General features: G+C 37.8%; 4 protein-coding genes and 1 non-coding gene across 5 annotated transcripts; 2 read left to right on the top strand and 3 right to left on the bottom strand.

Annotated features, from left to right (window-relative positions):
• Nucleotides 1-1,290: 1,290 nt before the first annotated feature.
• LOC106340824 lies at nt 1,291-4,468 on the bottom strand. The gene is made up of 10 exons (XM_013779659.1): nt 4,388-4,468; nt 4,003-4,237; nt 3,807-3,908; nt 3,564-3,733; nt 3,285-3,418; nt 3,020-3,197; nt 2,360-2,927; nt 2,093-2,208; nt 1,763-2,009; nt 1,291-1,678 (listed from the first exon to the last, which is right to left on the bottom strand). The coding sequence occupies exons 1-10, from the start codon at nt 4,444-4,446 to the stop codon at nt 1,460-1,462; spliced, it is 2,028 nt and encodes a 675-aa protein (XP_013635113.1). The 5' UTR covers nt 4,447-4,468; the 3' UTR covers nt 1,291-1,459.
• A 274-nt stretch (nt 4,469-4,742) lies between these two features.
• Nucleotides 4,743-8,068, top strand: LOC106339923 (phenylalanine--tRNA ligase alpha subunit, cytoplasmic-like). The gene is made up of 18 exons (XM_013778792.1): nt 4,743-4,893; nt 4,969-5,094; nt 5,176-5,265; nt 5,383-5,439; nt 5,522-5,580; nt 5,663-5,758; nt 5,842-5,926; nt 6,100-6,137; nt 6,214-6,252; nt 6,396-6,472; nt 6,580-6,664; nt 6,742-6,838; nt 6,947-7,043; nt 7,156-7,227; nt 7,316-7,382; nt 7,492-7,617; nt 7,712-7,766; nt 7,841-8,068. The coding sequence occupies exons 1-18, from the start codon at nt 4,747-4,749 to the stop codon at nt 7,898-7,900; spliced, it is 1,473 nt and encodes a 490-aa protein (XP_013634246.1). The 5' UTR covers nt 4,743-4,746; the 3' UTR covers nt 7,901-8,068.
• Nucleotides 8,069-8,562: 494 nt separating this feature from the next.
• TRNAQ-CUG lies at nt 8,563-8,634 on the top strand. The gene has a single exon. It is a non-coding gene; the product is annotated as a tRNA-Gln (tRNA).
• Nucleotides 8,635-9,099: 465 nt separating this feature from the next.
• LOC106341186 (putative F-box/kelch-repeat protein At2g29810) lies at nt 9,100-10,349 on the bottom strand. The gene is made up of 2 exons (XM_013779997.1): nt 9,332-10,349; nt 9,100-9,256 (listed from the first exon to the last, which is right to left on the bottom strand). Exon 1 carries the CDS (start codon nt 10,325-10,327, stop codon nt 9,359-9,361), a length of 969 nt encoding a protein of 322 aa, XP_013635451.1. The 5' UTR covers nt 10,328-10,349; the 3' UTR covers nt 9,100-9,256; nt 9,332-9,358.
• A 2,449-nt stretch (nt 10,350-12,798) lies between these two features.
• LOC106338883 (putative F-box/kelch-repeat protein At2g29810) lies at nt 12,799-18,399 on the bottom strand. Its single transcript, XM_013777755.1, has 5 exons — nt 18,357-18,399; nt 17,456-17,545; nt 16,935-17,281; nt 16,779-16,903; nt 12,799-13,159 (listed from the first exon to the last, which is right to left on the bottom strand). The coding sequence occupies exons 1-5, from the start codon at nt 18,397-18,399 to the stop codon at nt 12,799-12,801; spliced, it is 966 nt and encodes a 321-aa protein (XP_013633209.1).
• Between the last annotated feature and the right edge of the window lie 1,788 nt (nt 18,400-20,187).

Raw genomic sequence — 20,187 nt, 5'->3', positions numbered from 1 at the left:
GCCTAGTACAAACGTCTTTGTACCCCGCAAATCTCACGGCCTAGCGCAGACATTTCTGCGCCCCGCAATCTCAACACCTGGACTCAAATATATATATATATATAACAGTGCTTAACATCAATCAATTCAATCAACCGTTCAATCATCTATTATCCTATTTCCAGTTTAACAATTAATATCAATAATGAGCAAGCAAGACTCTCAAACAGACTCGATTCAAAGAGACGGATCCATGTTTCGAAACTAAACTTTCCATAATGGTAGTACTAAACTAGCTCGGGATTTAACGGAGTAGCCCTCACCTTGGCAATGAAGAGAAGTGGTATATATAACCTACAGCTGCTCAAATGGACTCCAAATCTGAAATCAGATCGAAATTTCGAGTCTGAACGCCTTTCGAACGGTTTAAAACGGATATTTACGGAAAAGTCAACCCGCTGGTCAAAGATTAATTATTTAATTAATTAATCAATTAATTAATTAATCCGATTTTTCCTAACCGATTTCCAATTGATTTTAACCGACCGGTTTAACCTAACCGAATTGAAATCAATTTAAACCGGCTAACCGATTGGTTAACCGAGTCAACCGAGTTGGCTCGCCGAGTTGACCGAGTCGGCTCGCCGAGTTGACCGAGTCACCGACGAGTCACCGGTGTCGGTCACCGGCGGAGCTTACCGGCGGCGAAGGCGGTGCGACGGCGGAGGCGATTTCCGGCGGTGGCGCGTGAACGACATGCGCACAGTCGGCGAAACTTGCGGGGGCGCGTACGGCTTCGTCCGGACTCTGATTGAGGCGTTTTTGGTGGCTACGGATTTGTCTCGACGAGAAGAATACGATGATAGTCTTGGATTCACGAGATTCATCACGGTTAGAAATTTATTGTCGATTTACTGAAACGGCCGAAACTTAACTCAAAAACATTGCGGTTTCTGATTACCTTTGGTTGCGGATGATGGTGGTGACGAGCTTGACGACGTCCTGGCGTGTGGTGGCTCCGGCGACAAGTTCAGGTGAGCTTTCTCCCTTCTTCTTCTTCTTCTCTCTCTCTTTTTCTTAATTTGTGAATTATAGAAGATGGAGATGGTGGAAAAAAAGGTGGAGATGGTAGAAAAGAAGGTGAAAATGGTGGGATTGGGGAAAGAAGTGGAGATGGTGGGATTGGGTCATTACAAATTTCTTTAAAGTTTGAACTAACAACATAGTATTATCAAAATAAAATTCCAAAGCAGACGAATAAAATATGAAAGTTTTCTTAGTTTAATAGTTAATCAAAAGTATCCATGAAAATAAAAACAAATACACTCTGTAATTTATTTATTATAATAGTTGTGGACCTGGTGACATATGGTTGTAATATTTTACAAAACATAACTTTTTTCTAAACATTATTTCTCTATTTAGTTTATTATAGGAAAGAACGAAAAACAGTCGCCTTAGTAAACTCACATTATGTGGATTACTTGGAAGAAGAGTCCAGTACGCGAACGGGAACAATGGGTATGGAATCCCACCACTCTTTCATTCTCCGGTTACTCTGATCGTTGCTCATGCGTTTCCCGATACTTGATGTCATTACAAAGCAGTATATTGTACCAAATATGATGACCAGCTTGAACGGTACCACCGCAAAGAAGCTTGCCAAAGCTAACATCGACGCCATCACCATGTTTGCATGCTATGATCGAAGAGGAGTAAGAGAGAATACAATTTCTAAATAACAAAAACTATTATCGAATTACATATATTATATGGTAGTTACCTTGGTAGCCTTGGATGTATATATGGATCGCAACTTCATGATTGTGATGTTGACATGTTGCATCAACTGGTGAAGTCTTATCAAGCCATATTGAGCCGACACAATGCTCTCGGTCACTGTTTGGTCAGATTCGGTGCTCACTCTTACCTCATCCTCCTTTTTTGTATGTACCCTCTTTTGTCTATTCTGAGCCATTTTAACCACCAACCATATTAAGCAAGCAGCTATACCCTTGCCAACCCACTCCCTGTAACATCAATTTGTCTTCAGCATTAATACCATATACTACAAACAATTAGAATTCTAGATTAGAAGTTACTTTAAACTCACTTGTAGACGATTAAAATTGTTATGGCTAGAACAAAAAGCGTACGAGAAGGCCTTTCCCAATAAAGCACTTCCTGGAACCATGGCACTGCGTCTTGCAATGGCCTCATCAACTCCTGCTAGATGCATCATTATCGTTAGTTCAATACACCATAAAACAACTATTCATATTTTTCTTTTTTTTCGCCACCAAAATATATAATATGATTTGCCAAATCATTTTAATTGCTATTGTTCACTATGCTAACCCATCACAAAAATCTTTCTTACCATAAGAACTGCCACACTTTCAGTAATCCCTTCTTCTTCGAGTTCAGTTGTTGTAGCTTTAGCCTTTTCAATCTCCCTTTCCTCTTCTCTTGTTTGATTTACTGCACTTTCAAGAGAAGTAAGCATTTCTTCTTTATGATCAGTCTCTTTAACTATTTCCTTGCACTGAGCTTCTCCTTCTTCTTTTAATATGTTACCAAGCTGATCCATGTTTATACTCCTCAATATGGAGCTAGCACTACACGGGTTTTTGGTAGCACCCACCTTTATACTAATCTCTGCGAGCTCTTCTAGTACAAAGTCTCCCTTGGGAACTTCCTCAAACAAACTGAATATTAAAAACTTTTTTGGATCAGGGGGAGAAATTCTCAGCATTTCACGGGCTGCATGCAACCGTATGATTCCCAATATTGTTCTGGAATGGACTTCCCATATTTGTGAGGGAGCTTGAACATTGTTTTTCTTCAAGAAGTGGTGCATTAATGTTATCTCCTTTACAAGCATAAGCCAATGATCTCGTCTTGTTGAGCTTGTCATCTCGGGAAACTCCAAGACAATTCCATCCTCACTAAAAATCCATCACGTTAAATTGTAACAATACATATATATATATATGTAGCTTAACACTATTTTAAACCATCCTTATGCAGAAATACTTACAAGTCGGGAGACTCGTAGACAATGGCCTTGTCAAAAAGAGGGGCACCCCAGGGACCAGTGGAAATAGGCTTTGCGGAACTGGCACCGTCTTTTGTAAGATCTATCTTAAGAGCATCTTCATAGTTTATAATTCCCGCGGCTTCGAAGTATAGTCCATAGTTTGTCAAAGTAAGCCTACCTACAACGACATTTTGATAAGAAACTTAGCAGCCATATGACTCCTAAGTTGACATACATAACAAAATAAATAATAGTAAAACCAAACCAGGCCAGCTTGTTTCTTTAATGTGGCGAACCACTCTTTGTGAAGCCATTGTTCCTTCAACATGCAATATAATCTCATCATCCGCCAATTCGACCCCTTTAGGCTTTGCTTGCTTTTGCAAATGTTTCATACACCTTAATATACAAAAAAATGTATGAATAATAAATCAAGTTGAAGCAATTTGAAAGAAAAGAAAGAAAAAAACTGAAAGAAAAGAAATAAGGTTCATACTGAGCCTAAAAGTCTAAAACCCAAATATATATATATAAGAATAGTTACTTGAGTATTTCCTTGACAAACATATCGTAAGCTGGGAAGTGAAGTTGGTGGCCAGTTGGAGCGGTTAGAGTCTCAAACGTGTATCTTCCATTGATGACATCCACATGGAGAGGAATGATTGAGGCCAAATACACAAATGCATCTTCACCCACACTTGGTTCATGATCAGCCTAATCAATGCACACGAAGCAAAGGTTGAAAAGTTGATCACCGTCAAGTTTCAACACACAAGAATTTGCTTACAAGAAGCGGCATGATGTCTGAATAAAAAAGAGAAATGTCGTCTTGCTCCGGTGATAAGGTTGCTTGAATCCTCTTGTCTTCACTCTCCTTACCTACTGCTTCCTTTGAACACAAGTAATAAAGTAAACATGCATTAACAAACTCCAAATCCAAGAAACCAAGTGATTCAGAGTCTCAATGTTTAAAAAATAGGTACCTGATGAGACTCGTTGTCATCAGCATCAGGTTGTTGCCAGGCCAGCATCATATCGAACGTGAGACGTGTAAAAGAACCATCTTTGATTCTCTCAGGTATGTTTTGATCACAAACCCGAGTAGCCACCTTTGAGTTGCAAAATTCTACAAACTTCTTGGAGTAAGTACCTTCGTTTCCAGGCTTCCATTGACATTCAAACTCTTCCACCATTTCATCAATGGTTAACCCTAGCTCCCTTCAACATCAATCATAACAAACCATAATCATAATAAGCCGGTTCTATTTTTTTTTCTCTTAAAACGAAATCATCCTTAACCTTGTATCATCAGTTAAATCAAAACACAGATCTGTAAATAAAATAGCTAGGGAGAGAAGAAGTATATACCGTGAGCATCTAAGAACGACGTCGTTAGCAATGGAGGATAAGTGCTTCATCTTCCTCATCGTCTTTCTTCCTCTAGTGATTTGTTTTTCTTTCCGCATTCGGTTTTGGTGACATTGATAGAAAAAAAAAAAAGAACTCGTTCACTGGCAACGTCTTCATGTGCCACGTGGCATTCCCATGCAAATAGGCGTGAATTGAGAATCATAAACAGACCGATGTCGTTTCAAGTAAAAGTGCCGAAAATTTGTTAGTTCATATTTCAAATATGGGCCTTTAAGAATAAATGGGCCGACAATCAGCCGATGCTCCTCTATATAAACGAGTATTGACGAAAAAAATAGTTTTCTTTGTGAGCAAGAATGGCGGAGGAGGCGATTCTAGGGTTCCTGCAGAACAACGATGAAATCGCACATTCAGGTTACTTCGCGGCCGAGCACAACCTCGATCACGAAGAAGTTAAAAACGTCATCAAGAGCTTACAGGCTTTTCGCTACATCGAAGCTAAGGTACCACCAGTTCGCTCGCTACAGGGTGAGGATTTAGTGATTTAAGCATTGTCGCTAATGGTGATGTGCGTGCAGGTGCTTAAACGGGAATTTTTCGATTTGACTGATGAAGGGAAGAAATATGCGGCTGAAGGGTCGCCGGAGTTTCACTTTTTCTCGGCTGTTCCCGAGGAAGGTACCATATCAATGGATGATCTACAGGTACGGTTGCAATTCATGCTTCTTCCAATTTGTTTTAGCTTCAGTGTGTAAACTTGTTGTTGTTGTTGTGTTTGTTTGTAGAGAATGCTAGATCCTTTTGTATTCGATGTTGGAAGTAAACAAGCTCCAAAGAAAAAGTGGGTTGCAATGGGACAGCAAGTCTCTAGAACGGTGATTTGACTTCTTAATCTTTATAGTGTAGTATTGAATTTGGTTATGAAGTTATTATGTTGACTCATCAAGGGTCTCTCTATCATAAGCTCTGAGTAGCCATCTATCTTTTTGTAGGTTCAACATGTTGAAGATAAAGTGAAGGAGATGCTTTTACAAATACAGCAAGGACTGGTTTGTTTCGGGACAATTATTTAGAATTCTAAACCAGATTTGTATAATTTATGGAGACTAAGTTGGTTTTTCTCACCTTCAGGAACTTGACCAAGAAACTCTCAAATCTCTCAAATACAGGAAACTCATCATATTGACAGAGTAACTAACAGCGCTTTTCATATTTTTTTAAATTGTTTTCTTTAGTGAGACATTATTTAACGCTTCCCTCTCTTCTTCTTAGGAAATGGAGTGGCTATTCTGAAGTAAAGAAAGGTCCCAACTATGCTCCCAAAAGGAGGAGTTTGGCCACTGATTTGACTCGAGAAAATCTACAAAAGTATGTTGTAGTACCACTCCTTTTGTTTTCGACTTGTTAATTATATTGTTGGTATAGTGCAAATAAGAAAATAAATCATGCAGTTGGCAAGAGTTAGATTTCAAGGAGTATAACGTCAATGCTAAGGGACAGCCTGTTGATTCTGGGCATCTCCACCCCCTTCTAAAGGTACACTCAAATGTAAAAACCGAGCTGTTGGATGTCTTTACTTCAAGCTCGGTGTCTGTTTTATATAACTCACAAAAAAATAAATTTTACTTGATGGTGGTTACCTTTTCTCTTGCTGAAGTTTGAAATAAATTTTACCTGCCTATTAATTTTCTTATTCTTGTTCGTTTCAGGTGCGGAAGCAGTTCAAAGACATATTTTGTCAGATGGGGTGAGACTTTTACCACGTTACTAGTATTTTTTTTCAATTTTTCTTCAACCGGGTAATAATGATTTTACGGCCGCAGGTTTGAAGAGATGCCAACAAACAACTTTGTTGAGAGCAGGTATCTAAATCTCTCTTTTTATACTATCAATCTATCAAAGCAACTCATGCAACTATCAGCCTTTTGGATATCTTAAGCTTTTTGTGAGACAGAGGGAATTCTCTATTTCTCACGAACCTTTTTTTTTTTCCTCTGCCCTGTAGCTTCTGGAATTTTGATGCACTGTTCCAACCGCAGCAGCACCCTGCTCGTGACTCTCATGACACCTTCTTTCTGAAAGGTTCAATGCTTGAATCCTCAGTCACTTAGTTTGTCTCTGGAAATATCTGAATGTTGTGAATATCTGATTCTAACTCTTAATGTTAATATGTGAATATTTGATTGTAGCTCCTTGGACGACAAGGGAATTACCAGAAGATTATGTTGCAAGGGTGAAACAAGTTCATGAGTCTGGTGGATATGGATCGCGAGGGTAACAACTTGTTTTCGATGCTTACTAGTAAGTATAGTCAACTATAATTTTTAATCTCCCATTTCAATTCTGTACAGGTATAATTGTGAGTGGAAAAGAGAGGAAGCAAACAAAAATCTTCTCCGTACCCACACAACGGCAGTGTCGTCTAGGATGCTTTATGCACTCGCAAAGGTCTGAGTAAATTTTTACCTCATTTCAAATTTTCAGTGAACGTGAAGCATTTACAAGCTGTGCAACATTGTTTCTGTACTCATTTGATCGCTCTTTTTTTTTTTGTAGGGACCATTCACTCCGAAGAAGTACTTTTCAATAGACCGTGTCTTCAGAAACGAGGCTGTTGACAAAACCCATCTGGCAGAGTTCCATCAGATTGAAGGTAATTACACTAGCTAATGCGTTTTAAACATTTTGTAGAATTTCGTAGTCAGAGAATCATTAAAATACGCACCGTTATTTCCTATTTAAAAGTTTCTCTCACTTTCGCTCAGGTGTGGTCTGTGATCGTGGTCTTACATTGGGTGATCTCATTGGTGTATTACAAGAATTCTTCTCTCGATTAGGTCAGTGCTTTTTTTTAATTATTTCTGCCATTTGCTCTTTAATTTTGATGCTTCAGAGTCACTTACTAGATTGTGCACGCACTTACAGGGATGTCCAATCTACGTTTCAAGCCTGCATACAACCCATACACTGAACCAAGCATGGAGATTTTCAGGTACATTCAATTCAAACAAACCATCATTGCTAAAAAGGCCCTAATAAAAGAAACAGACATTGAAGATAAAACAGACATTGAAGATAATGTGTCTTCTGCTTTTTACCAGCTACCATGCAGGACTAGAGAAATGGGTAGAGATTGGAAACTCTGGCATGTTCAGACCTGAAATGCTACAACCAATGGGTCTTCCAGAGGATGTTCGAGTCATTGCATGGGGTCTCTCTCTTGAAAGGTACAATAGAAAGATAAAGACATTCATTGACATGTTTTTTCTTTATCCCAGAAAGTTTGCTGATATTCTTTTCTGGTTTTGCTTCATTAAACAGACCAACAATGATCTTATACAAATGTGACAACATCCGCGAGCTGTTTGGACACAAGGTACCAGATCTTACTTAATACAATATATCTGAAGAAAAGTAATAATAATTCTCATGTGTTATTGGTATACACAGGTGGATCTTAAAAAAGTTAAAGAGAATCCCATCTGTCGCATTGGAATCGAATCAGCATGATTTTGGATACATGCCTAAGTGCAGAATCTATGATCCTGTAAATTTTACTTTTGTTTTCGTATCTTATCAGCTGAAGATTATATTAACTTGTTTTTATAAGACAATTAAAGAATGAATATATTCGTTTTAATATTGTAAGACTGATTCGCACATTCGATAAGTTTATAATTATGTGTTTAGTGTACAGCTTTCATTTTACGAACTATCTATTATTCTCAGAGTAGTCGGAGAAAGTAACCTCCTCATCAAAGATGGTCTCACCCTTGAGAATCCAATCCTTAGAGTCAAAGACCATCTTCGAATTTATCTCTTCTCTCCCCTTTGTCTCTCACCCTCCTCTCAGATTCTTCATCAGTACAAGCCAGCATGTACATGAGCTTAAAGTTAACTCTGTTGTCAACCATAATGGTCTGTTGCTACTTCAGGTCTTTTAACCACTGGTCGGATTTTCTTGTAGATGCTATTGGTTAGTAAAGAAGGAAAGTTGACTAACATATTTCCAATTGCCCTCATTAAGAATACCCATGTCCTGGAAAAATCTAACCTTAAAACAAGCACAAGAGAATCTAAAGCTTAAGAGAAGCTGGGAGGGAGGAGTGATATTGGAGACAAACAGAGCAAAAGAGAAGATACAGTGCATTATCCTTAAAAAACAGCAAAATGGTCCCATGGTCTAGCGGTTAGGACATTAGACTCTGAATCTAGTAACCCGAGTTCAATTCTCGGTGGGACCTTAATTTTTGCTTTCTGGCGGGCCTTGTTTCAAATCCTAATTTATCTTATTTGGGTCCAACAAGGATGGATAGCATAAGGTCATAACCACCGGTTGTCTAAACTGGTTGGTTTTGTTTTCTTGTTATATCTAATTGTGGTTACTTGGAGATGAACAAGATTTCATTTTGCTCGTATAATAGTAGCAGACTGGTTTTTGTTGTTATATCTAATTGTGGTTACTTGGAGATGAAATATATTCAACAAATAAGATTAGTAAGAATGCTACAGTGACGCAATAAAAAAATGGCCTAGGCCTAACCATGAAGCTGAAGAAATCTTCCATAAGAATAGTATAGCCTTTTGTAAACAGTGTGCTACTTCAAATTGTCTAATTGTGATTACTCGCAGAGGAATTATTATATATGTAAACACACAGATAACCAAAGATGCATTTCAACAAGAAGTATCTATTTACAAAAGGCAGCTAAAAAGAAATCTACTCAAGGCTAAATCTGTAAAGAGTATCCACACTAATGCCACAAAGGTTAAGAAGGACGAGTTACTCTTTGAGGTGTCGGATGACAGACACTTTGCTTCATATATATTTTTCTCTCATCATATCAACAAGCTAAGATCCTTCACCTGCAAGTTCATGAAAACAAAACTAAGCCTTGAGAGTTAGAAGACAACGCCATTACTTATCACAGAGACACGTACCTGCAAGAAACCACATCTCAAGCATCATCAAAGAGTAACAGTTCGAGAAAGCTCAATGGAAGGCCACTTCCGGGATGTAAGCACCAGCGTGGTTGACTCGACATGCCCCCAAATATCATCTCCCTGTCTTTCCAAAGCGATCTCTACGCACCAAATCTCCTCGGTCCCGTGATGAAAACAAGGCCAGGGGTTACTACCGACCAGAATCACCAACTTCCCACCAAGATTCGCCATTTTGGAGTCATACCAAGAATCAAAAGGAGGCAAATCTCTCCTCAAATCTACACCACACACTGGCCTCCACCTCCTCTCCTTTGCCTTAGGATCATACACAACTATCGGATGCTTAAGAGAACACCCAGGATCAACGGTATACAACATATCATCGACCACACAAGACGACGCTTGCCACAAACTCCTCATCTCAACTCCGTCGTCCCATTCAACCAAAGCGCCCACAATGGGATCGAAAACCAAACAAGTAGTCGGATCCAGAACGAAGATCTTGTCGTCCATCACGGCGCATGTCACGAACTGTCCTTCCCAATGAGCGTGAGGCAAGACGCCAGGGACAACACGCCAACTCCGAGCCTTGACGTCAAAGACTTCGACCCAGTCGTCAGACTTCTTCCTGCAGCCTCCGATGACGTATATCTTCCCGCCGATTGCTCCGGCCACCGCGCGGCTGCGAGCCCTTCTCATGCTCGGGAGGGGCTGAGACGTCCGGAATCTGCAGTCTATGAGAGTCACGTCCGACGTGGCGTTTCCTCCGACGCTTCCACCGAGTACGTACATCTCTGTTCCGATCGTGGCGACGGCGCTCAGGAGCCTCGAAGGTAATGGTTCTTGGATCCTGCGCAAGGTTAAAGAAACGTTGTCTCGGTGGAGAGTGTACCAACTCGGGCTTTCGGAAGGAGGGAATCCGATGGAGGCGTAGAGAACTGGCTCTTCTTGCGGTTTCTTGTTTGCATCGCCGCCGCCGGGAATTTGAGCCATCGTCTTGTTAAGTCAGTCAGAAGCGAATGAGATACAGAAAGCTTTGGTTTTTGAAAAAGTTGTTGATCGCTTCGCTTCGCTTCGCTTCTTGTGTATTTATTTACAAGGAAACCAACAAAGCTTTCATCTCTAAACCAAGATTTGTTTTGAAATCAAAACGTCAAAACAAACCGGTTTGTGTTGATTCATCTCTAAACCGACATAGTAGAGTAGAATGTTAGTGTACATACATACACAAAAGCACCAAAACATGGCTTATTCTGCAAGAGTTATCGGTTACAGCTTCTTAGCAACTCTGCTTCAAACTTGGATATCAAATATAATGATTTTAAAACAACTAATATGATATAACTGGATATCAGATGTTTTTTTTTGTTTTTCACGAACTTAAATTGATATTAATCATCAAAGTAATCTTCTGCCATAGCAGAGTTTAAAAAAAGTTGGGACATAGTTATAAAAATGAAAAGTTGTATTTCCAGGTGTTGCTTGTTTCGCAAGCAAATCAAATGTTTGTTATTTAGTTTGATTGGCTGATAAATATATTTTATCATTTATTTGTTCTCGTGGCCTTCATACAAGAAAATGGGAGAGAAATGTTTCAGTCCGTTCAAACCAAGTATTGACATAGATCATCCGGAAATACCCTACCATAGCAATAAAAAAGTTTTGGTCACAAAAATAATTTACAAGGAGGAAAATGATCAAAATGTTTCATTAAAGAAGAAAATATACATTTATACCCCTATGATTAACTAATCCAAACCTTACGGTTTAGAGTTAAGAGGTGGAGATTTGAGATTGAGGTTTAAATTTTTATAAAATAAAAAATAAATATTAAAAATTTGAAAATAAAAAATTTAAAAATAGTTTCAAAAAGTATTTTCGAATTACAAAAAGAAAATTTGAAAAAAAAAAATCAAAACAAAAAAAATTCAAAAAAAATTTATAAAAAAGTTCGAATTTGAAAACATATAATCTAAAACTATTAAAAAGGATTTTTTTTTAATTTTTTTATATCTAGGGTATTAGTGTCATTTTACCTATTAAATGAAACATTTTAGTCATTTTACTCCTTGTAGTCTATTTTTTTGACCAAAACTTGAAAATTGTCTATTTAGAAGAATTGCCCTATATTATTTGCTGTTGAATTTTTTCAACGTGTTAAAAGCATAAAACTTTGGATCCACAAGTATTCACCTTAATATTTTTGGTCACCTGTACAATAGCAAATTTATTTATTTCTTTAATTTCTTATATCAAAATTATTATGTACGTGTTCTACAAATAGAAATTAGTTTCATATGTTGGACGTATCTGAAAATCTCTTTTATCATAAGTTTCTAAATAAAAATATGAAAAGTAGAAGAAAACATAAAAAAGAAAAAAAATGAAGTGGACTAGAGAGAATTATGAGGTGGAAGGTTAAAAATGAAAAAAATAGGCTGTTGAAAAAAATTCCAATCAACGTAAATTTACTGGTCAGCAAACCGAACCGTTGGTTAACTTGGAAAAAAACCATTGTGGATTGTCCTACATATATAATGGTTTTTGAGGTTTTAAATATTTTTCAAATCCAAACGAAGAAATCCAAAATTTAAAAATTCAAACAAAAACATAATAAATCCAAATCTAATTTCGAATAAATATCCAATATAGTCAAAAATCTTAAGAAATACCTCAAATAGATATATAAAATATGAATAAATAACACAAACATTTAGTCTAATGTATATTTTTTGAGTATTGATCATAAATTTTTAAATTTATATGTTGAGTTTTTACACTTGTTCCTTTTTTTTGAACAAAACAATTGTTCCTTTTTGTTTTTGTTTTTATAATTTGAAAATGGCATTTTTTTCATTTAATTACGAACAAGTTTCTTTATGAAATTTAAACAGCGTCTTTACTCTCCTACGTTTCGAGAGTTTTGACTTTTGACAATTGCATTTTTATTTGATTATGAACAAGTTTGTCAGCCAGATCAAAAACCGTTTGCTCTGCTTTTTTCTCTAAACCAAGATTTCATTTTACTCATTTGGTAGAAGCACGTGGGATGTTTTTTGCATGTATGAAAGTGATTACTCGCAGATGAATTATATCTAAAAGCAAACGAAAATAACTTAAAACATAGCAAACCATAGATGCATTTCAACAAGTTTTGGGAAGTATATATGTACAAAAGGCAGCTACAACAATGGTTACTCAAGAGTTTTAAGAAGGAAGAAGTTACTCTTGAGGTGTCAGATAACAGCTGCTTGTTTCATATATGCTCTCATACTGAAGCTGCTAAAACAGTAGATGCAATAAAAGAAGTTCCATTTATCAAAAAATAAAATAAAAGAAGTTCCTTCACCTGCAAAGTTAATGAAAACACAACTAAGCCTTGAGACTTGAACTAATAATCCTTCACCTGCAAGCTCAGAATTTACCATAGTTATGTACCTGGAAGAACCCATCTCAAAGCATCATCATATAGTAAGAGTTCGAGAAAGCTCAATGGAAGGCCACTTCTGTGATGTAAGCACCAGCATAGTTGATTCAACACGCCCAAAAGTCTCATCTCCGTGTCTTTCCAAAGCAATCTCTACGCACCACACATCTTGTCTCCCGTAATGAAAAATAGGCCAGGGGTTATTACCTATCAAAATCAACAACTTCCCACCAAGATTCGCCATTTTGGAGTCATAGTAAGAGCTAAAAGGAAGCAAATCTCTCCTCAAATTTACACCATAAACTGGTTTCCACCTCTTCACCTTTGCCTTTGGATCATACACAACTATCGGATACTTGAGAGAACGCCCAGTATCAATTGTATACAACTTATTAGGCCTGCGATTTCGGTTTTCCAAAACCGAACCGAACCGAACCGAACCGATTTTTCGGTTTTCGGTTAACCGATTTTTCGGAAAGTAATTCCGATAATAACCGATAAATTTATCGGTTCGGTTCGGTTTGGAAATCGTTTTTTCGGAATCATGGAATTTTTGAAATTAACCGATTATATTTATAAAAGTGAATGAAAATCAGTTAATTCGGTTAATTACGGTTAATTTTGGTTAGTTTCGGTTTACGGTTATTTTAAAAAATCTGTTATTCGGTAATTTTGGTTCGTCGGTTCAATTCGGTTAATCGATTAATATGTTAAAATTTCAGAAAATTAATCAAACACACAAAAAATTCCATTGTTAAAACTTCAAACCAAAAACATCCATTTCCCAAACATCTACAATAGTTCATAAAACATTAAAACCTATTGAATCTAACTCTCTTTGCACGAAACACACATTCAAAAAGGCAAAGAGTTATAGATTCAAGTGGTGGTTTTACCAAAAATAGAGAAAGGGAAACAAGGAAGCTTAAGTCCAAAAACAGAGAACAAGAGCCAAAAAAGGACAGGCCATCACCATGCTCACTCTCACAGTCCAACCTGCAATTTATTAAATTCAGACTTCAGAAGATACAAACTACAAAGTAAATAAAGAGACAAAACACTAAAGAAGATGACATTACCTCTAATTCTCAGCTTGTCTTGGTAGTTCCGGAGTCTCTACACAATGACAAATACAATTAGCACAAAATAAATCATAAATATTAACAGAAAAAGTGAAAGATTTTACCTAAAGACTCATGAAAATTCAATTCTTCAAACATCTGAACCAAACTTGCAAGCTTCTCGGCATGTATATTATTTCGAATCCATTGCTGTGTGCGTACGAGTGCTTCGATCATGTAGGGTGTAAGACAGCTTCAATATGGATCTAAAATCCTTCCACTAGTACTAAATGCCGACTCTGAAGCAACCGAAGAGACCTGGGTAGCGAGAACATCCTTCACCATATCTGATAACAGGATACTTAGTAGCATTACGACCCCACCATCCCAAAACATCAAATTCCCTTCCCATCCTGTCTGAGGTTCGTGGCACTGGTTTTTCCATCAGGTAAATATCAAGCTCGCTACTACCTTCATCATTTGCAACCTCTGACTCCATCTCTGAGTACAAAGAATCCCTCCCCTCATACTCTTCATCATCATCAGAAATGTCAAACATGTTACAAGTCTCATGTTCGACATTCTCACTATTGTTACCAGCACTACTATCTCCTTGAGATTGTGGGCGCATCTTTACTGCATACTCCTCATACAGATCTTTCAGCAAAGTCCTAATTGAGCTTCTAAGATGGGTACTCTCGACACTGTCCTTACCATAGAGTTTATCAAAGCAAATGCAAGCAAACTGCATCTTGTTTCTTGGATCAAACACGCTTGCAATGATGATAAGTGGATTCATGTTGATAAGGCCATCCCAATATTTCTCAAACTTGTTCCTCATCTCCCTTGCTTGAATCTGAAGAAGTCCATCTCTGCTGTTGCTCAAACTGATGAGGTTTCTCTCGATGACAACAATCTCACTGTAACATATAGTTGAAGTGACTGTCTTGGATGCTGAAAACGCCAATGTGCAGCCAAAAAAGAGCTTGAGAAACTTCACTAACCTCTGCACTTCATCCCACCCGTGAGAAGTTGGAGGAACAACCCTCTTATGTCCAGTCTCTTCTTCTTCGTTGAAGTAATCATTGTACAACATATCTTCTGCTAGAAGCTTCTCAAACGCAACCCTAAACTTCAACGCAGCACACAGCATCAGATATGTTGAGTTCCACCTTGTAGTACAGTCCAAAGACAAGCTTCCTCTACTAACTTTTCCTGAGAGGACCCTCAACTGAAACGATTGTAGCCGTGGACCAGATGATCTTACATACTTAACTGCATTCCTGATAGCCACCAAACTTTCTTTCACCTCAGCTAAACCGTCCCTCACTATCAAGTTTAATATGTGGGCACAGCAGCGCATATGCATCAACGCCCCATTCCTAACTAAAGCATCTGGTCCTACTTGCTTAAATGCTTCTGTAAACAGTCGTATTGCCTTATCATTCCCCTTGGCGTTGTCTACTGTCACTGTGAACACCTTTTTGATTCCCCAATCCTCAAGACAGTGACTCAGATGTTCAGCTATCGTTTCTCCTTTATGGTCTGTCACTGGTTTAAAGTTAATAATCCTCTTCTGCATAGTCCAGTTTCTGTCAATCCAGTGAGCTGTCACAACCATGTAGCTGCAAGAGGTTGTAGGAGCAACCCATATATCTGTGGTTAGAGAGACCATTTTCTGCTCAGAACTGAACAATTCTCTCTCTTTCAAGAACATCCCAAAAATGTCCTTTGTTGCTGTTTTCCTACAATGAACCGTGTACATAGGCAACACGTTCTTACAGAAACGCCTAAACCCTTCAGATTCCACAAAAGCAAACGGTAACTCATTCAACACAATCATCTCATTCACAGATCTCCTAAACAGGGTAGCATCATACTTCACTGCAGTTACTACAGCACTACTATCATCACCTAGGATTGTCTGACCCCCACTAGACTTAAAGAGTTCATGCAACTTACAGCGAGATATGTGATTTTTCATGGCACTTGTTCCACTCTTCTTAGAGTCGCAGCCTATATCTTGACCACAATATCGACAGTTAGCTATGCTCGGGTCATCTTCCCCCTGAATAAAGTGTTGCCACACTTCTGCTCTGTGAACTTGTTTCTTCTTTGTAGGTGGAGACAGTTCGGTACTTGATCTCTCTGAAGCCGGCCTTTTCTTTCCACCAGCTTGAGATTCATGTCCTTCTCCAGGTTGATCATCATCATTGTATCTTCACAAGCAGACATCTACACCAAGGAAAAAAAAATAAGACAATGAGATACAAAATCAAACCATCATTCAACATTCAACACAAAATAGATCTAAAACTGAAACCATGTTCTACAAAATCGACAGACATGTACATGAAGAAAAAGAAATCTAGTTTATAGAGCTTCTGACACAGTGAGACACTTAAATCAAACCATTATTCAACACTAATCATAAAACTCATATCGATTTTGACTTTAATCCCTAAATGCTAAATGTTTCAAAATCGATCTGAAACAGAAACCTAATCTACAAAATCAACAAACAATCCGTGGTAATAGATAGAGAGAAAGTGAAATCGAAAATATCTTAAGTGAAAAACCCGAAATCCCAAAATCGAAATACAAACCCTAATCCCAACCCAAATCATAAACAGAAAGAAGATGAAGATTGAAGGAGAACTAACCTTTTTAATCGATCGGTTTGAGAGAAATGGATTTGAGTTTAAAGATTAGATAGAAAGGATTATGTTTTCGATCTGCTTAGTAAAAGGTTAGCCGACCATTAAGCTTAAGAGAAGTATTTATATCTAGGTTTAATGATTCTCGGGTTTCCGATTGGTTACACTTAACCGAACCGAACTGAGGGAATAACCGAACTATATATAAATCTCTGCCGAACGGTTTCCTCCCCGTAACCGAACAATAACCGAAATGTCAAAATGTCGGTTCTGTTGGTTCGGAATCGCAGGCCTACAACTTATCATCAACCATACACGACGACGCTTGCCACAGACTCATAAGCTCGCCTCCATCGTCCCACTCGACCAAAGCACCTACACTGGGATCGAAAACCAAACAAGTAGCACTCGGGTCCAAAACGAAAATCTTTCTGTCCGTCACGAACTGTCTTTACGTCAAAGGCTTCGACCCAATCATCAGACTTCTTCCTGCAACCTCCGATGACGTACACCTTACCGTCGATGGCTCCGGCCACCGCCCGGCTGCGAGTCCTCTTCATGCTCGGGAGCGAGCGGCTCGTGTGGAACCTGCAGTCGATGAGGTTCACGTCCGACGTGGGGTTTCCGCCGACGCTTCCGCCGAGAACGTACATCTCCGTTCCGACTGTGGCGACGGCGCTCAGGAGGCGGGAAGGGAGTGATGCGATCTTGCGGAGGCGGAAAGAAACGTGGTCGCGGTGGAGAGTGTGCCAGCTCGGGGTTTCGGAGGAAGGGAATCCGATGGAGGCGTAGAGAACGGGTTTGGTGACGCCGAGGGTGGAGCGTCTTTGGTAGAGCTCCGGGGAACGGAGGATGCGGCGGAAGGATTTGGAGGCGAGAGAGAGGTTCGGGTAATGACGTCTCGGGGTGATTGCGAGGCAATGCTTGGTGAGGTCGTATGGAATATGCGCGAAGCTTGTCTTTACTTCTTCTTCTTCTTCTTGCGGTTTCTTGTTCCGATCACCTCCGGGCATTTGAGCCAACGTCTTGTGAAAGAGAGCGAGCGTAATTCGGTTTTTGAACTTGTCTTTATAAGGAAATCATCAAACCACCGGTTTGGATCTTTCATCTCTAAACCAAGGATTCATTTTGATCATATAATTTGTATTAAGTATATGCAACATTTGATTAATCGGCTAAAATCCCCAGTATATTAATTGAGAAGCATTTTTTAAAATGTAACTTCAATTTTGTATTAATTAAAAAATACTCTTTGTTTATGTGGCACATCTATATGCCTTCTAAATCTTTTTTCTAAGAATTCTAGAGCACCTACTATAAACTATAGGTTAATCTAAAGTTGTCCCCTTTTTCTATAATTATATAACACTAGAGAACATTATATTAACCTAAAATATAAGAAGTATGTATTCTTTCCTTAAATAAAAGTTATGTAATTACCTAATATGATTTACATATATATGGCAATTAATGATTATGAATAATAAAGATTTAATAACAATTTTTGCATTCTTCTTCATTTTTGTTTAATTTTATATTATTAAAATAAAATAGACAATCACATTAACTATATAATAAAAAATTAGATTTTTTCTTATATATTATATTTTGAATTTTTTAAAATGACTTTAAATTACAAAAACGAGGAAACCTTATATGTTACATTTTTTTTAAATATATACTATATTAAAAAGGATATATGAGCTCCATTGAGATTGTCCACCTCAGCATAGAAATTCAGCCAATGGGTGAGTTCGATTTTGCCACGTCAACATCGCTGGATTAGAAATGGATTTCGGTTGGGCTTTATAAAAATTATAAGTTGGCCCTTCGCAAACCCAAATTCTTCTCAGCTTGCGATTTCCGTCATGGCTCACCTCGATTTTCTCTTCCTAATTTACATTCGACAATCACACACATGGCTATACTTTGTGGCTATCGATGGTTTGATAACACACAATGATTGACTCTTGCAGGTAAGTTTCACTTATTGGCTCTATATATATCTATATACTGTGTGTCAAGTTTATGTACTTAATTGCTCTACAAGACCCGATGAATTGTGTTAGTTTTTTTTTTCTTCTTTGGTTTGTATGACTATATGGATATGTCTCTGGACCACTTGAACTGATAGTTTCAGTGATTATAAACTTTTATTTTGTAGTGAGGGATCGTTGTTAAGCAATGTATCCAGAATAGTTCAGATCCTACTATCAGTCTTGCGACACTTATCGGAAGATACGTAAAGCTTCAAGAATATACAGCCACAAACACATACCGATGTGGTTCAGGGATAAAAGAGAGAAAGAGCAGCAACGTCTATGTAATATCCAAAGAGATGATGATGCTGTAACATCACAAACACCTCAAGAACCTACTACTTCTAATGCTGGTGATGCCTTACGTAAGAATCCATCATACATTATATAATCTCTTATGCTCTTCTTTCGTTGCTCTGTTTCAGGTTCACAGAAGGATCATGAAGTGCATGTGTGATTACAAGAGCAAGGAAGAGACTGTACTACATCTATTGGATCAATATGACCAACACATGTAAGTATATTTCTTTTTACAGAACCGTTAATGGGTCTTGACTCTTGAGGCAAAAAATTTCAAGAAACTTTAAAATATATATTCGTAGTTTGGGATAGTCTTGAACAAGGCTTTCAATATAACTTCAGATCTTACTATGAACTATGAAGCTCTTGCTGCAATTGTTTGTTATGCTGCATAGATGATTTGGATCGACCAATTTTGTAGATTGCTCCTCTTAAGAATTATCTATTAGCAAGCTGTTACTCGGAGCGTAAAAACTGAGGATCAAGATGCTTTTCAAAGTTTACTTCCTTTTGACATTGGCAAAAGTGTATTTCCGAAAGGGGTATGATTTTGTTGTCCTCTCTTTGTATCAAGTTTAATGACACTCTGATGATATATTTAAATTTGACTGGAATCATATTTTTATCTTCTCATACTATACTGCATTTTAATTTTTCAAAACCATGATGGATCAGGTTGGTTCCGGTTAAGGTAGAAGGTGTAAAGATCTCTCCTGAACCTGTTGTGAGTGGTAAAGACGCAATATTTAAAATCTCAGGTTCGACATGCATGTAACTTCCCTTATATCATCTTCCTGCTTTCTTCTTTTCCATAAAGTTTCTACTATATTGTTCTAACACGTAGAATTAAGTATCGATTTTTTTTATAAAATCTTTTGTAAAAGGCGAAGACATCTCTGGTGGAAGAGTAGTAATCAAGGTTTCATACTTTGGATTTCATGTACCGATATTCATGACCTCTGTTATGAGACATGCTGTCTGATCGCACCATACAGCTTTTTACTTTCTCATTTCCAAACACTTACATTTACACCACCCGTACGATCTCTTAAGAATGTATCTATTAATATCTTTGTTTCGATCTCAAAGCTTGAACTTAGGACATGTTTATTTTCTAAATGGTTTTGACATTTCTTCTATTGTTTGTCTTAAATCTCAGTTTCCCATCATAATAAGCTTCGATTAAGATTGTCTTCCCTGATCTAACAATACGTTTCTTTTAAACAAAGTACTTAAATGCTTAAGGTGGCAATATATGACAGGAATGGTGGCTGACTCATGTGCATCAGCTTCATGTTCAAGATAACATCAGATTCATCAGTGGGCGGATGATATGGAATTTGAAGCAATTGATGCTTCTGTGCGAAAT

The sequence above is a fragment of the Brassica oleracea genome, chromosome C4 (genome assembly GCF_000695525.1).
Source record: "Brassica oleracea var. oleracea cultivar TO1000 chromosome C4, BOL, whole genome shotgun sequence".
NCBI classification, from domain to species: Eukaryota; Viridiplantae; Streptophyta; class Magnoliopsida; order Brassicales; family Brassicaceae; genus Brassica; species Brassica oleracea.
This window is presented reverse-complemented; position numbering and strand designations above follow the sequence as displayed.